Raw genomic sequence first — 17550 nt, 5'->3', positions numbered from 1 at the left:
TTAAAAAGGCAGTGTACTTAGAGTGGGGTAAACATACTTAAAGGGGCAATGCGGGTCTCTCTCTCTCACACACACACACGGTGTGTGTCTCTGTCTGTCTCTCTCTCTCACACACACACACACACACACACACCACACCCCCCGCCCCCTATCACTTTGGAAAGTGGAGAGAGTGGTGCGCTCCAGTGGGATAGAATGGGTTCATCATCATGTTCAGTTTCAGCATTGCTATTGTGTCTCCTCCCTCTATTCGTGCTGCCTTGTAGAGTGTGAGGCTACATTAACAACAATGTGTTAACCCTTGAGGGCTCAGCCAAGTGCTAGTTCATCATTTAGCATAATTTTTTTCATTTACAAGAAACAGTAAAAGAAAAAAGGAGATAAATAAGTATGGTAATTTACTTTGCCACTCCAATACCCTAAAATGTCATGAAATTTGAACAGTAAGGTTGAGCATTTTGATTTAGTGATAATTAAAGATTTAACTTCACAAGTGTATCCAATATCCTAGAAAACCATGATGTATAACCTTTTCATATAAAGAGCCTGCATCCTAACCAGGCATCATTTAGCAGTAAGGCATTCCCTGGGAAATATCTCGACCTCTTCCACCCTCTGACTCCACCACCTCAACCAAGCGTCACAATCATCATTGCTGTGTACAGTATTAAATTGTTTGTTTAAAACTTACACTGTGCGTGTGTGTGTGTGTGTGTATAAATATATATATGAATTTTTTTTTCCTGAAACCTAACCCCCCCATTTACATTAATTCTTATGGGGAAATTGGTTTAGCTTAACATGGTTTCACTTAAAAGTAGCATTTTTCAGGAACATGATTACATGTTAAGTGAGGAGTTACTGTAATAATGACTCTCTTAGGCTTTAGGCAGTGTCATGGCAAAACTGAGTTATTGGCTGACAAATCTTTTGGTGATGTCATACATACCTCAGTCTGCAGGAACACATTTGTCTCTGACATCTGCTGAACCACCACATTGAAATTATATTTTACTATATCTACGGGTTAAATTGTGGCTTAACTAGCATGGTGGAATGAGAGCATAAGGACACCCTAACACCCTTTTGCTGGCTACATGCATTGCAGATAGTAGGGAAAGCAGGCTACCCAGAGCTACTACTTCTCCCCCTCACACAGGTGGGTGAGAGGGGCAGAATATAGGCTTCACCCTCAATGTGCTTGTTGGCATAGCTGTGCTGGGGATATATGCTGCAACAAATATAGTGCAGTTACTGTCTCCCTGGAGTCAAGGGGGAAACCAGGAGGGACACTGAGACTGAGTCACAATCTCCCTCTTTTGCTTCTTTGGGGGCAGTGCAACAGCACGCTGTCCTTTGCTCAAGACTAGCTGTTAATCATGATCTAGTCCATAATCAGGAAAACAATAATTAGAGCCTTCAGAATGTGCATTTAGATTTGTCAGTGAATTAAAAAAACTCAATTCAAAGCAGTCTCTTAAAAACAAATGCACATGCAGCCGCATTGGGGTTTTGTACTAGCTAGCAAAATGGGACGAGCAGGATGGTCATAGCCCTAGGACTTGCTCGCAACCCATGAATTAGACTATAACAATGCATAATAAATACGTAAGTCTTGTATATCGCTTGTCATCAGTAGACCTTAAAAGTGCCTTGCCAAGGACATCTGTGTCATTATCCCCATTCTACAGATGAGGAATCTGAGAGCTTGCTCCTTTGTAAAGCACTTTGAGGTCTGCTCATGAAAAATGCTATATAAGAGCTGGGTATTATTATTCTGAGTTGTTAGAGCCTAGTACATGGGTTGCGGGCAAACCTTGTGGCTGTGACCACCCTGCTCATCCCATTTTGCTAAATGGAAGGGGGATCCTCAGAGGTAAGTAGGGAATCCTAGTAAGTAGAACCATGGAATGTTAACCTGCATATTTTGTATACTGAAGCCTTCATAATTAGAGTGGTCTGCAGTGGGCCCTGGGGGTTGCCTGGGCAGAGCTCGTTGCAAGATCAGGTCTAAAAGATATCCAAGGAACAATTTCATGGCTTTTTAAAATAGAGGTGATGATGGCATTATATTGAGGTGAGTTAGAGCTTGTAGGACTACTGGAAGAAGTGAATATCAAGAGGGATTTGATTAAAGTGAGGTCAGTGCGACGCACAGAAATTGATGTAGTAGAATTTGGTATTGAGGATCCATGAGTTTCTGCTGTTGAGTTAGAGGCCACGTTTGAGTGCATTAATGGCTTTGGGTTTTTTGTTTTTCCAAATGGCTTTTGATTAGTTGACTTTGGGGATGTTTCATCACCTTATTTTCACTAGATAACACTAATTGACTAATATACCATTCCTAGAAGTGGTTGTAATTTGAAAATATTACCTTTCTAATCACTCCCTAGAAAGAAGGGGAAAAAAAGATGCTCTTTATGCCAGGAAGTGGGAGTCTGTTGTCAGAAAGGAAGCCTTTCCCTTTCCTCAGGGATAATCTCTTTGCAAAGTCTTTAATGTATTTCAGCTAAGTCACATGATCAAACTGTTAGCAAACTGCAGTATCCTTGCCACACTCTCACTAGTGAAGTGGAACATAGTTTGGCAGGTAGTGTATGTTAACTTTTTAAATTGCTGAACAACACCCGTAAAAGCTGGTATCACACTAGCATTGCTGTGCTTCAGCATTACTGGCAATTGTTGGGAAGGGGGACGCTTGTCTGTGGGAACTAACAAAGGGCACAGAATTCCAGAACTGTAACAATGTTTGTTCTTTTAGTTTATTTAGTCATAGAAGCGGCATGGCATTATACAAGGCCATAATGCCTGTTTGAAGGATCTTGGCCAATTATATGCAAGTTTGGAAATCTGTAAAGTTTATTGCCTGGTTAGGATGCAGGCTCTTTATGTGAAAAGCTGCTCAGGTTATATACATCATGGTTTTCTAGGATATTGGATACACTTGTGACGTTAAATCTTTAATTATCGCTACATCAAAATGCTCAACCTTACTGTTCAAATTTCATGACATTTTAATGCATTGGAGTGGCAAAGTAAATCACCATATTTATTTGTTTCCTTTTTTCTTTTACTGTTTCTTCTAAATGAAAAAAAAAAAGTCTTCATTTTTATAGAATTGCCAGTCAGAACAGATGAACTGGTGGTCTTTGTTAGTTAATTGCATGTTTGTATACTCAACTGTGTATGTAAGTTGTATGCAAAGTACACGCTTCCATATGCATTTATTGCTGTGTGTATATATAAATAAAATGAGATGGGGTTGTCTTGGGGTCTTGCTAATTTTAAGTGTTCATAACTAGAGTGAACTCAAAATGAACCGATTTTCTTCTTCATGTGGATTGATACTTTTTTTTTAGACTGAGATCTATAAAGCTGCCAGACTGAAATAAATTCAGTTCCATAGTCTTAAAGTTGACGCATACTTGATGCTAGCTACCTAGTTTTAAAAATTCCACTTTAGTGCCCAGGCCTGCTTCCCATTCTATTCAATGGGAGTTTTGCTATTGACTTCAGTGGAAGCGGGAGCAAGCCCTAAACTTCAGACAAACAATCGAAATGAGGTGGTATAGTTGGAAATAGAAGGGTTCTCAAGAGATTCTTATTTACAATCTTGAACACAGTGGATGAAGTCAGCTGCCATAATATTAGTAAACATAACTTATGGAGGGGCTTTGTAGTGGTGAGGGGAGGAAGACAGAGAAACATGGGAAAGGTGGGTATAGATTATTCAGCTTGTTTCTGCACTTTACTCATTTGCAATTTTAACTCTTTTTCCCCTAACAATATTTGTCGGTAGATGACCGCCCAAAACCTCAGCCTGGAAGCAAGGACAATACTGGTGGTAAGAATTTTTAAATGTTTTAAATAGCATTTGTCAGCCATCATACTCAGATCATTTTATTGACTTCTTTTTAAACGAACCATTCATCTTTAAATGATTTGGTACATCAAGGCATTTACTTCTGATTATGCAAATAATGAACTTGATGAACTTAGACATGATGAAAGAAAAGTTGAGAACTAAGAGAAAATGCTTGATTTTGCAAACAAATCATGCAAGGTAATAAATGGCAGAGAGTCAGTTTCCTTTGTTTTCATTTTTTAAAAAGAAAAAGGGTGAGCATAGGTCAATATTTGCATTTGAGTGCCTAAAGCAAGGCACCTAAATAAGTGATCTGATTTATCCTCTCCCGACCTTGACAGGATGAGCTCCCACAGATTTCATTCAAGTCAATGGGAACTGCAAGGTCCTAGTGCTGTTCTGACCAAACTTGCTAATTGGTAGAAAGGTTGTTTTTAGTATGTCATATGCACATTTTGAAACTACTTTGTGTTAACCTGGAGTCTGCTCTATTTTGTGTTAATATGGAATCTGCTCTATGGAAATCACAAATAAACTCCTAAAGTTGTTTGTATTTTGAAACTCTGATAATATATCTGAATTTTTAATAGACCTTTGTGGGTGAGAGACAAACCAGTGGAGGAGAGTAGTTGTGGCATTGCACTAAGTTTGTTTTTGAGAGTCTGCCTTAAACCTTGGATTTTGTCATGTATGAAGTAAAACATAGTTTTCAGCATGTCCTGGATAAATGTATGACACATGTATTCCAATAGTTATTTTTCAGGTGGCTCAAGTTTCCTATCAGCTTATAGAAGCTAAAAAGGGGTTAAGAGAACAAGGATGAACATGTCATGATAGTTTAAAGGAACAGTCAATATCAGGTATAAACACTTAAAAAGGAAGGATAACCATTTTATTTACTCTTACAGGCAACTTTAAGGATGAAGACTTAGTTGATGGTAAACTTCCACCAGAAAAAAGGGGTAAGATAACGTCCAACACTTCACAGTGAAACCCGTTGCTATCTCGTTTTTGCCTAAGACTTGTGTGTCACAAGCTGGTTAAAATGAGTTAGGAATGCTAGATTTTGTCCTGGTCTCTCTGAGGCATTGAAATTGATATCTTCCAATTTAACCATTATGTACTTTGTTCCTGCCACCTTTGTTCCTGGTACTTGTTTCAGCATTCACAGTGGGTAAAATTTCCAAATGCACCTCAGCACCATGTCTAGTGACTTAGGAGCTTACGTCCTATTGACTTTCAGTGAGATTTAGGTTACTAAAAGCCTAAGTCCCTTCTGAAAATAGGACTTGGGTGCTTTTGGGAAAAAAATCCCCCAGCCATTCTGTTGAGAAGCTCTAGTGCCTTGCTTTGGGACAGAGACTTGAAATTTGGCATAGGACTATCCCTGGTGCCAGGAATGTGCATCTTGCTGTTCCCATGGGGAAAAAGCCCACTGGTATTTGGCCAAGTTTGATAAGCCTTTGAAAAATCTGTTTGCAAACGCTCAGTTAAATTTTCTTGAGAATCCCATCTGCACAGAACATGCCCAGCCAAGGTCTTCAGTGGGTGAGCAGGACTTTCCCTGTGATTACTGCTCCCAATTGCTACATGCTGCTGTGGTGCCAGGTATCAGAACGGAGAACAGGGAGACTCTCTCTTATCCTCTCTGTGCTGGCACCAGGCAGCAAGGATGATGAAGCCACCTGACTTGAACAGAGGGGACAAGAGCTGGAGTGGGGGTGGGAAAGAATAGATTGGGACAACAAGCTATGGAGACTAGGAACTTGAGGGTAGAGGAGAAGTCAGGTGTGGGGAAGAGACAGGACTGGGACATGTTAGAGAGGGTGGGGCAGAAGGGTCTGTGCCCACTAGAGCGCACACCTTCAGCACCTGAGATTCCTCAGTGTCAGCATTCCCAGTTGTCAGAAGATATCTGTGAAATGCACTGGCAAAGAGTGTCTCCTCACCATCTGATGATTCATCCAGAGAGAGGATGGCAACTTACTACTGCTACCAATACTCCATTAGCTCAAATGGCAGAGATCTGTGTGGTGGATTTAAAGGTTCCAGCCTCTGTGGTGTCACCTGATGGAATTTACGTTTCAGCTTGCTTTTCAAATGCCTAGGAAATTATACATACAACCATGTTAAAAGAATATTAAGGTTGCAAAGTCAACCATTCAAAAGTTAAGAAATACCAGAACTAAGGTTACCTGTGCACTGTGATAGACTTCAATTGCACGATCACATAGGATCCCTGCATCATTCAGTGCAGAGGATGGGTGGCACTCTGGTAGAATGAATCAGAGTTCCTAATGAGTAAAGCTGTTACTTATAGCACCCCTCCCTCACTTGTTGCAGAAGTTGGAAGGTGTGTAGTGAATGAGGCAGGGGACTGCAAGAATGGAAAGAAAAGTCTCTGATGGGTAAGGCAGTTGAATGCTGCAAAGGAGAACTGGATTCTATTGCTGCCTCTGCCACAGAGTTAAACCACACTTTTCACGGGTGGCCACTAATTGTATTCACTTTCTAGATTCCCAGCTTGGGACCCCAGGGCCTGATTTGGAGAGATGCTGAGCACTTAACAGCTGCAACTGAAGCAGTGGGAGCTGTGGAGCTTGGAGCACAGAAAGTGCTATATAATGTTAAATACTCTGGCACTCAAAATTAGTATCCTTAATCTCTGAGCCCCAGTTTCCCATCTGTACAATGAAGATGCTAATGCTACCTTACCACACAGAGCTGTTGTGAAACTAAGTTAATGTTTGTGGAACACTTAGATAATTTGGTGATAATCACCATAGAAAACCCCATGAGGAAATCTAATAATTTTGTATTTAAAGCAGAGTTTTAGTGGTGTGCAGTAAATTAGGCCTGGGGACTCTATATTGAACCATGAGAATAAGATAAAATATTGAATTAGCTACTCATTGCCTGGGAACCATCTATCCTAAGCATTTGGAACAGGGTCCTGTAGAAAAAAATGGTCTGTGATCACGTAATTAAAGAGTGTATCACAATAAATACACCCAATGGGGCTGAATTAAGTTTGCACAGGCAACCCTAGGTCTGGCATTTCCTACTTTTGAGTGCTTGACTTTGCAACCTGAGTATTCTTTTAACATAGTTTGTGTAATTTCTTTATTATTTAAACTTGAAGTCTGTTTCCATTGTATTGACTTTGTTAATGTAGCATCCGGAGATAGTGATGCATTGCCATAGAGCGCAGATTCTCATTGTGATAAGGCTGTTCTCTAAAAAGATCCTTCTAGCAATGAAATTATTTGTTCTTACAGGAGAAGATACCAATCCCAAGAGTGGAGAAGATGCGGCAGGTAAATGCATGGATTTTCATATATCTATTGTATCTGTACATCATCTTTTAAAAAGTTAAATATCTAACATTAGGCATTCCTTTTATTGCCTGCAGGTTTAGAATTTTAATAGTGCCAATAAGCACCGATGGTGCTTTTCAGCTTCAAAATATTATACAAAATCTAGCATTTTTATTTCAAGCAGCTTTGTTCCTGCCACCTTTTTTTAAGTACTTCACTTCTGATGGGTCAAAAACTGTGAGTTATTAGAGTATAAAATGTGAACCTTGCACACAGCATTTCACAAGGTTTAGATCCAGACTTCATAGTGCCCACTCATTTTTGTATGAATGTACTTCATACCATGCCAGTCACCATAATGGAATGTGCTCATGCTGCTTAATAATATGTACTACTTGAAAAATTAACTATTCTAAATCTATGCTTGACTCTTCAGAATCGATGAAAAGAAGGCAGAATCAATGTCTAAGGTTACTTCAAATGTTAGTGCTGTTTGGAAACATTTGAAGTTTGTATATCTTTTGTTTATAGCCTCTCAAGGAGTGATACCTGGAATTATAAGTGCTGTGGTTGTAGCAGTTGTTGGAGCAGTATCTAGCTTCATTGCTTACCAGAAGAAGAAACTCTGTTTCAAAGCAAGCGGTAAGTTTTTAACTAATTTTTTTTTCCTTTGTGATCTGTTGTAGCTCTTAATTAGAAAGTTTATATGGAATTTAGTAATGAATATAAAACATAGGCCACAGTCTTAGTGGCCCAATGCATTAGCACTCATCATGAAGGAATAATGTATTTTAAGTGAGGCTTAAAACTAAGCTGTTTGAGAGCTGCTTTGGCAAAAAAAAAAAAAAAAAAAAAGATATAGGAGGGTACCTTCCCCTCCTCCCCCCAAATCCCATAGCTCAGAAAAAGCTGGGCTGAGGATTCTCAGTGCTTCCAAAAATTCTCTACTTGCCAAAGAGCGAATATGGGAGAGTTTAAGCAACACTTTTTGGGGGGGAAATAAAAAATTAGAGGAAATGGGGAGTGGGAAGCGGAATGTTTATAGTGGAAACTGCCTTGCAACTTGAACAATAGAGTGACTGTCTTGGCTCTGTAATGTCACTAGTGGGCCCAGGCTAACCCACAGTTTGTGAATTATGAAGACTAAGTACACAGCTGTTTCCCACACATTAGGCTTCTAATAACAGCACAGGAGAGTTTATTCCTTTTTGAGATGTTCATCTTCCCACCATTAGTTTCTGTTGTCAGAGTGTTACCGGTGTGGTGCTCTGCTTTCTCCAATGTTGATATCACTCTGCTGCGTGCGTGTGTTCCCTCTGTGTGTTGCCCCAGCTCTGCGCAGATAGCTGACACAGCAGACCCGACGAGAACCCCCAATAACCACAGAGTCTAGTAAGATGCAAAGTCACGTCGACTAGGTTTATTGCGATCTCGGACACATTGGCAGTTCCCTGTAGGTTTCTTAGCCTAACTCAGGGCATACTATGAGAAAGTGCCTCTTGGCAATGGACTCAGCTCAGTCAGTGGCGGGACTTTCCACTGCCCCCTTGGCTGGACAAAGACACCACCCCAGGGATGCATTCTTATACACAGGTACAAACAAGTTACACATCACTCCTGACATATTGAGGTGCAACCCCTCTATGTGGTAAGGTGCCACCTCTCACGTTGTATATGTTGGTTCGATCAAAACAACTCTATCCATCATATTACCCTTTTGGCCCTGTCATTGGGATGGGTCAGCCTGTTCCTTGTTTTTGTGTGGAATGTGCAAGTATGTGAATGTTCTGATATCTAGTGTTCAGTACCTTTTAGGTACGTATCTTCTTGCAGCATCAGCCCTTTCCTTGCCAGCTTCTGTGAGCAGGGCCTGCCTCTGGCTCACAGCTTAACTTTGCTTTATGTTAGCAAAGTCTTGACCATTACTTTAGCTCAGGCCTTAAGCCTCATACAGGGCCTTGATACCAAGGTTTATATCTCAGGGCCTCCTTTTACTACAGTTTCTATCCCTCTCTCCTCCCTCACTGTCTTCCTAAACCAAAGATATGAAGGCCAGGACACTACGTGAAATGTCACATAGCATAAAACTTCCCCCAAATAACTTGCAAGGGCAATAATATGATTACTGGATGCAACTTAATGCTTCATTTGCTCTTGGTGGCATTCTTCTTTCTTTTAGTTGTCTAGGCCAAGGATCGGCAATCTTTGGCATGCAGCCCATCAGGGAAATCTGCTGGCAGTCCCGGGCAGTTTGTTTACCTGCAGCATCCCCAGGTTCAGCTAACCTCAGCTCCCACTGGCTGTGGTTCACCGTTCCAGGCCAATGGGGGCTGTGAGGAGGGGTGGCCTGCACATCCCTCGGCCTGCACCGCTTCCCACAGCCCCCATTAGCCTGGAACGGTGAACCACGGCCAGTGGGAGCTGCGATCGGCCAAACCTGGGAACGCTGCAGATAAACAAACCGTCCTGGCCCGCCAGCAGCTTTCCCTGACGGGCTGCGTGCCAAAAGTTGCCGATCCCTGGTCTAGGCTATTGTAGAAGCTCTGAATTACGCACCCTATGCTTTCAGTGGCCACCGTCTAGAGAAGCCTCTGCAGAGGATGATCACTTTGCCACCTAGTCAGTGTAAGGAGGCTATACCCATCCATCAGTGGTTTCACAGGCCTTACCTTTTTAAGTTGCTTTGCTACAGAGCATTCCCAGCCTCTCTCATTATGTAGGGATATTAAAGAAGGTTTACATTACACATGGTTTATATGACAAATGATTTATGGATTCAGTGTTAAGTAATACTTTATAACTTAAGGTTTATGTTAGAAGTACATTTGTAATGATTTATTGATAACTGTATAAGGTTGATGTTAGAAGTAAGTTTGTGTGGATTTATTGTTAAAAATAGCTGTATAAGGTTTATGTTAAAAGTAAATTTGTAAGGATTTATTGTTAGAAATAGCTGTGTCTGAGCGAAGCCTGCTCAAGGAGATACTTTGTACAAAACTTTTTAAACGTCAATTAACTCTAAGTGCCTGTTTGCTAAGTGAAACTTTGAAGTCACTACTTTGCTTTGTAAATGGCGGCTGTTAACTGATTAATTGACTCAGCACCTTGTTAACTCATTGCGCAAGCTGTCAATTAACTCTGTAAGCTGCTAACTGGCCAATTGACTTTGTTAACTCAGCTTGCAAGCCGTCAATTAACCCTATGCCTCAGGCAAAACTATGTAACTACATTGTAACCACCGCGGCAAGCCAAAACAGTGGCTATTATAGTATACAAATAGAGACCCCCACCTCTGTTAATTCATTTTTATCCCATTTTATGTTTCTTGATTGTTAAAAGACAAGGAGTCTCACACCCCCAAAAGATGAAGACAGTAAAATAAATGTGGTTAAGATAAAAAGTATATGTGAATGAGTGTCTAGTTTAAATACTGAATGAATGGTTAGGGAGTTACCAAGCCTGAAAAATTCAGTGTCAGATGAAGAAGGTGTCAAGTGGAATCAACCAGATGACCCCGGAGGGCGAACTGGAATCCACCCCGGCACCTCAAAGGAAACAAAGGACAGAATGGAACCAGCTATCTGCTGATTGATCGAGCAACAGCAGAATGAAGAACTAACATAGGGAAAAATCCCTATAAAACTGAACTCTGGAGAATAAGGACTTTGAGTCAATAGTTCTGCTGCCAGCCTCTAGGAGCATCAGGTGCACCTGACCTGGACTCGGCTCCACTCTTGTGTACAGGATACCTGGCCAGTATTCTGTCACAAGCAACTTTAGGCTGGTAACTATAATATCTACACAGAACTTGTATGAATGATTGTGTGAATGGATATATATATAAGTAATCATAGGAATAAGTAGCCAAACAACGTTGTTTGCTGTTATCTTCTCTTTTATTATGATATTTACAATAAATGTGACAAATGTCTTTTCCCCTTTAATAAGATCCTGCTAGTTTTTATTGGTATAACAATGTTTGCTCTTGTATCTGCCATTGCCGGTCTTAGGGAAATGCAAATAATACAAATGTCTGATGTCTTACAGTGTTTATGTTTGTATCTCAGGAGATCAAGAGAATGTTAATATGGAAAGTCAGCAAGGAGCACATGCAGAGCCACCTGGTAAGAAAAGGATCTGGAGGGAAGAGCAGAATTTTTGGCAGGAATCTCTGTGGACTTGCATCACAGAAATTAATCTCTTAGAGAGACTTATCACTTGCACTATACATTCTTGTAGCCAAGTGTTTATAACTGCTAGAGAAACTAATTTTGGACTGAAACAAGTTTCAAATTGAGTTTAATTTATATTAGATGGTAAAAATGTAGAACTAAAGCAAATTACTAACCCCCTTTTTTTTTTTTTTGCATTTTTTCTTTATGGTGAAATATTAAAATGTGTAAGGAAGTAGTGGGAATGTAAATGGGTATCATAATTGTGAACCAAAAGAACACAAAGCTGCTACTTTAAATCAATTATTTGAAAAATGATATGGAATGGTAGCTGTCTGGTGTGTTTAGTGGGATGTGTTGGGAGTCTGACTGGAGCCATAGCTGTGCTGTGTGACACTAGACCAATAAAGCTCTCCCAGAGTTGGCATTAATAAAAGGTTAATGGTATTTGAACAAAGATGCAGTTACATAAAAGCAAGCTGGAGGCAGGGAAAATTAAACTGACTAGTATACTGTTGTGCACCACAAAGAATCTTTTATAAAAGAGAAGCATAAAAGAGCAAACTTTTTTTTTTTTTTGGGTCTGATCATGACTGCTAGGAGTTTTTTTCAAGTAGCTCCAACTCCATAGTGCAATGCAGACATGGCTGTTTAAAATGATTGGCTAGGGAAATTGATTTGTTGCCAGAGTAGGAAACCTGGCTCCAGGAAACCCTAGATAAATTTGGATATAGGAATTGTTGAAGTGGTATAGGTGACAGCCAGAAAACAAACTGGGCTTGTGTCAGTTTCACCCCTTCTGACTGACTAATGAAGGGATGAATGGGAGTACTCAGCCAGGCACTGAAGTTTTGGAGAGGATTCTGCATGTACGATATGTTTAAAAAAATAAAGTTGAGCCTCTCACAAGAGTGTAGGTTACTATGTCCTCCTGTGTGCTTAGTTTAAAACCAGTGTCCGAGCAGAACTAGGCCTTTTCTACCTTTTAAATCTGGGCAACGAGTTACCTGCCTTATTACTCCAATGCAGTCAGTTTGTCCCCACAGACTTGTTAGATGGTTCAAGATCTCTTGTATAAACTTTTCTGTAATACATTATCAATTATTTTATAAAACTATAAAGCAAGTGCTTTTTTCTCCAACTGCTTCCTGAAGTCGAGAGCGCAGTTAGTTCTGAATATCCACCTCAAACCTGCGATATTCAGACAAATAGTTTAAATACAGATATTAATTCTAGTCCTTTTAAAATTAATCTGGTTATATTAGCTGAAGAGAAGAGCAGATTTAAAATGTCTAGATATTCATTAGATTTTAGTTTAACACTGTATCCTATCCCTTTGCCCATAGTGAAATATACTTTATATGGTCCTGGATTAGGTTATCATTGTAATCTAGATAAATATAATACTGTAAGAGCTCTGCAAAATTCAGCTTCATATATGAGTTATAGACAGAGTAGGTTGAAAGTTTAAACTTAGTTTAGGATTCCTGAACTTGGTCGTGATTTGTCACAATTGTTATAAAATTAGTGATTTTTTTTTTAGGGGTTTAATTAAACCCCACAAAACCAAAACATTTTGTATACATTGAAATCTGACCATTTTCTCCTAGATGCATATGCAAGCATGTTACATTCCAGTCTGAGTTTACTATAACTGCATATTATATATACTATAACTGCATATTGCATAGATAAGGCTAAACTTCCCATGACCCAAAATCACTCTTGTAGACACAATTTGTGCCTGCAAAAGTATCCTCTTTTTTTTTTTTTTTTTTTTTTGCATCCACAGTGAATTGTAGGGGCAGTTCTTAGAAGTTGTATTTCTGAATACTTGACTGCAGATGTAAATGAGGTAGCCATATATGTCACTAAAATTTATGTCTTTGCGTTACTTGTGGGTGCAAAAACATGCAGCCACCTCGTTTTTTGCAAGCAGAATTCTGCTTACAGACAGATCAGGCCTCAGCCCACTCCACAATATCAAATGCCCATTTATTTACTAAGACTAGAGTGTTCACACTTTTAACAGAAACACTGTTCTACAAGTTGGATTCTGCTATATTGATAGAGAATTGTACTAAGCTTGATTTGGTTATTTCGTTTGTATATTTGTTTCTTTTTCTTTTTTTCAGTTCAACGAACACTTCTGCAGAAGTAATCCAGGGAAACTCAAGGTGAAGAAAAGATGAGCAAAACTGGATAGAAAACCTGCATATCTGCCTGAAAAAACCACAATGTAAACAGCAGGGGCTTGAGTTTCAAAATTGTATGAAAAAAATGTAGTCCTGTTGAAATATCCTTGGAAAGGATGGGAGAGATGTTTTCAAATACCTGAGCATTTTTTCTGTGGTTAGCCCAGTGTTGCCCACTGACAATTGGCCTTAAAATAGTGATGTTCTGAAACAACTTGTGCCTTTTAATTCTCAACTCTGCTTTTGTGGCAAGAACTGTCGCTGGTGTATATCTGAACTGACTACTATTCTGGCTAGCCCCTCTTCCTTACCCCTTCAAAAAAAATCAGTAGATCTGTTAATGTATCATTACTTTGACACAGCTCTAACCTTGTAGCATTGTATGGGTATATCTACACAACCCACATCAGGGAGCCTCCCACTCTGGGCTGACAGACTGCGGCTAGCAAGGCTCATGCTAGTGCTCTTAAAAATAGCAGTGGAGGCAGTGCTTTGACGTTGCAGCTCGGGCTCTGAAGCTTAGAGAGGTGGGTGGGCTCCAAAGCCGGAGCTCCCGCCCACGCTGCGACGTCTACCCAGCTATTTTTAGTGCGGTAGCGCGAGTCCCAAGAGCCCAACTCTGTTGACCTGAATTGAGAGGCTCACTGCTTTGTGCTGCAGATTACTCAATTTAGTTCACTTGAAAGTGAAGTTTAAAAAAAAAAAGTTCTAGTAAATGTTACATTTTGTGGGCACCTGAATACAACTGTTACATAGCTTAAAAAATTAGCCATGTCATCTGAAATATTTGACCAAATGAGTGTGTGTGTGTGTGTATTTGACAATAGTGTTGCCTGTGTAGCTGCATGGGTCAGCTTAGCAGGAAGGAGGTACTTACATCTGTCCTTTAAGGAAAAAAAAAGTTTCTTTTTTTTTCATTTTTCTTCACTATGTCTGTCTGGTACAGATCCAGAAAGCCCCGATGTGCTTCAGTGCATCCCCCAGAGTCTCAAAGTTGCTTTTCATACCGATTAACTAAAATAGAATTGATCAAAAAAGGAAAAGCCTGACTTACAAATCAGAACCCTACATTGGCTGCTTTTCATTTGGCTGGGTGTGTCTTTCTGGTGTTCGTGAGAATTCAAACAGGAATTAATTTGTATGCAATTTGGGACTGACAGACATTTCCATGACTGCTCACCTGAAAGTTTTAACAGAAGGTCATTATTTATAGTTTCAGTTTTGAAAGGTTTATGATCCAGTCAGAAAGCAGAAACAATACAACTAACTTATGTGGTAACTCTGCACTGTGGATAATCAAGAGCACTCTAAACTAGGGTGACCAGATAGCAACTGTGAAAAAATGGGACCGGGGTGGGGGGTAATAGGCGCCTATATAAGAAAAAGTCCCAAAAAAACGTGACTGTCCTTTTAAAAACGGGACATCTGCTCACCCTCCTCTAAAGGGAGTTCCTAAAAATTACTCTGCACACGATTCAGCAAATGCTTGTGAATAACAAATGCATTTGAGGACCTCTGTTAGGTTCATGAAGGACTGACAGCAGAAAAGAGCCTCAGTCCTGCAGCTAATAGCATACAGGGGCTGCTGCACTTGTATGGATACCCAGTAAAGTCAGTGGTGCCCCATTCAAGCACTGCAGTCTGCTTACATGCTGTCAATTGAAGGACTGGGGCTTAGATTTGTAACTAATACTGGTTACAATGAATAGTTTGACCAGCTGTACCAAGGAGATTTTGTTTGTAATATAACTTCAGTTTTTGTGCAATTTTACAAAACACTGTGTGACAATTTTACTTAAAAGTGCATCTGGTAAGTGTATAGGTGAGAATCTGGAGAATTACAGTAATTCAGATAGTAAACAAATGAAGCTTTTTACATAAAGTTATAATTTGGACTAGCGCAGACTTTTTTTTCCTGCCAAAACCTGCAAATCTGTTCATTCAAATATTAATGCATATAAAGAGAACTCATTTTAAAGAGAACATGTACATGTTTATTTTAGGAAGTTGATGACAAAGAGCTTTAAATGGATTTTTTTTTTAAATTATGAAAATCAGTAAACCAGTTTGCCCCATTACTCTGTTTTTTTCCTGGATGAAAATGTTAAAACATGCAAGTGTGTTATTGATGGAAAAGTTACTATATTGTAGGTGAGATTCTTTGACTGTAATCATTAAACTAATGAAATGCCTTGCTGACCTTCACCAACAAATGTATTACATATGTATCATTGTCAAGTGTCAAGCACATTGAAACATGCCAATAGCTGGGATTCTTTAAACAAGCTTTCAATTCATTACGATTGTGGATCCTTCTTTAGATTTCTCAGACCTTTTAAGAATTAGTCATTAAAATCTTAGACTATTAACATTGTGCCTTTTTTAAATAAACATTTGTAAAGTTACTTTGGTTAAGTATCTTAAAATGGACTCCCATTTATTTCTTTGAGCTGAAAACAATGTTAACTCTACATCTGTGTTTGGATGTTCTAGAAAAAAAGAAGTTGGAAGCAAGATGGGAGTGGTCTACAAACTTGTTAGTTTACCTTTTGTCCTAAAGAGTTCAGATTTATTTTGAAAACATCTAAGCGTACTAGAATACGTGTGTAATTTTAAGTAAACAGTGAAAAAAAGTACTAGCCTGTTTTTACTGTCTAGTGTGCAACATATTGGAGAAGAGACTGCAGGATGTGATTTGTGGTTTTCTTTTTTGTACAACGGCTGATTCATATGCACTCAAATTTTGGTAGGTTTGCGTAGAATGACATTGTTTCTGTGTTTCCAGTTAGGTAAACAAAGATGAGTGGATTATATCAGTTTTGCCTATCCAAGTTGAAGATGTTCTCCATCCTAATGCCATTGTAGCTCCTCCTAGCAGTAGTTACTGCAATGATACCTGTACCACTTTTAATCCCAGCCTCTGAGTGAGGAGTTCATTGAAACTGAAATGAGTGAAAACAATATGGGAGGGGTTCCAAGTAATATTGTTTTAACAACAGTAAACTTACCGAATACCTCAGCTTTGGAGGCTGCAAACTGATATGTGAAATTCAAGCACAGAGAAGACTATTCTATCACAATTTCAGCTGCATTATATAGCACTATTTGAATGGAAAATCTGTGACTGTCTTAAAGCTGATTTTTTATTTTTTTGCACCCTGCTCCATCCCACACACTGCCATGTGCTTGTTTGGTTTGTGGCTTTACGGACTAGAAGTATGGGATAGGGAAGAAATGTGGCACATTGCATATTTGTGATACTACTGGAATGTCTCAGTGTCACTATTGACAGCCAGAGAGGCAAGGCAAAAAAACAAAAAACAAAAACCCCAAACCCTTGAAGGCTTGAAAACTCCCTGATGCCATTCTGTAATGTATGAGCAAGGAGCTGATGTCATGATAGAGGTCCCTGTCAGCCACAAGGTGACTGTGGGAACAAGTGTTCCTACATGGCCCCCATAAAGCTGTTAGGTCAAAATTTTCAAACTTGAGTGGCTGAAAGAAAGCACCTAAATATAGTCACTTAGTTTTGCAAATTTTAGCCATAGTGCTTAAGTTTCCCACTATCAAAGTAATTCTGCAGGCTAAGCTTTTAACATCAAAAAGAGTAAAACTAGCATTAAACACCACCCACCTGTCCTTCAGAATGCTTCGCACTTGACCATTTGTTTCCCTGCTTAATGGCTTGTCTCATACCCTACTTTAAATCCCCATCTAATTTCTATATTGGGTTTTAATCAGTCTGGTACCTGAGGATGGAGTACCAGTCTTCAGCTCCCTCAAGCATCTCCTCTCCTAGCCAAAGCAATTGCCAGTTCAACCTTGCAAGAGATCTTCAATACTGCAACAAAAGTTTAATTATCATTAAACTATCCAGAGATGAAAAAAATGTTGGGATGCAAGAAACTATATGATCTATCTCTCTGACCTCCCCCAAGTCTTCACCCTCTTACTGTTTCACTCTGGCTAACCACCTGGCTGCATTATATCCATGTTATCTT

At 39.5% G+C, this 17550-nt stretch overlaps 1 protein-coding gene across 1 annotated transcript in view; it reads left to right on the top strand.

Moving 5' to 3' along the window:
• Positions 1–15954, top strand: part of LOC123363271 (CD99 antigen-like) — a 38205-nt gene extending 22251 nt beyond the window's left edge. Inside the window, exons 4-9 of the mRNA XM_045004142.1 lie at positions 3800–3844; positions 4774–4827; positions 7144–7182; positions 7714–7824; positions 11250–11306; positions 13490–15954. Of these exons, the coding sequence (XP_044860077.1) occupies positions 3800–3844; positions 4774–4827; positions 7144–7182; positions 7714–7824; positions 11250–11306; positions 13490–13515 (332 nt within the window). The 3' untranslated portion in view covers positions 13516–15954. The remainder of the gene's footprint in view (positions 1–3799; positions 3845–4773; positions 4828–7143; positions 7183–7713; positions 7825–11249; positions 11307–13489) is intronic.
• The last annotated feature ends 1596 nt before the right edge of the window (positions 15955–17550 follow it).

This window comes from Mauremys mutica, chromosome 1 (assembly GCF_020497125.1).
Source record: "Mauremys mutica isolate MM-2020 ecotype Southern chromosome 1, ASM2049712v1, whole genome shotgun sequence".
NCBI lineage: Eukaryota > Metazoa > Chordata > Testudines > Geoemydidae > Mauremys > Mauremys mutica.
The sequence above is the reverse complement of the archived record's forward strand: the minus strand, read 5'-3'. Positions and strand labels throughout refer to the sequence as shown.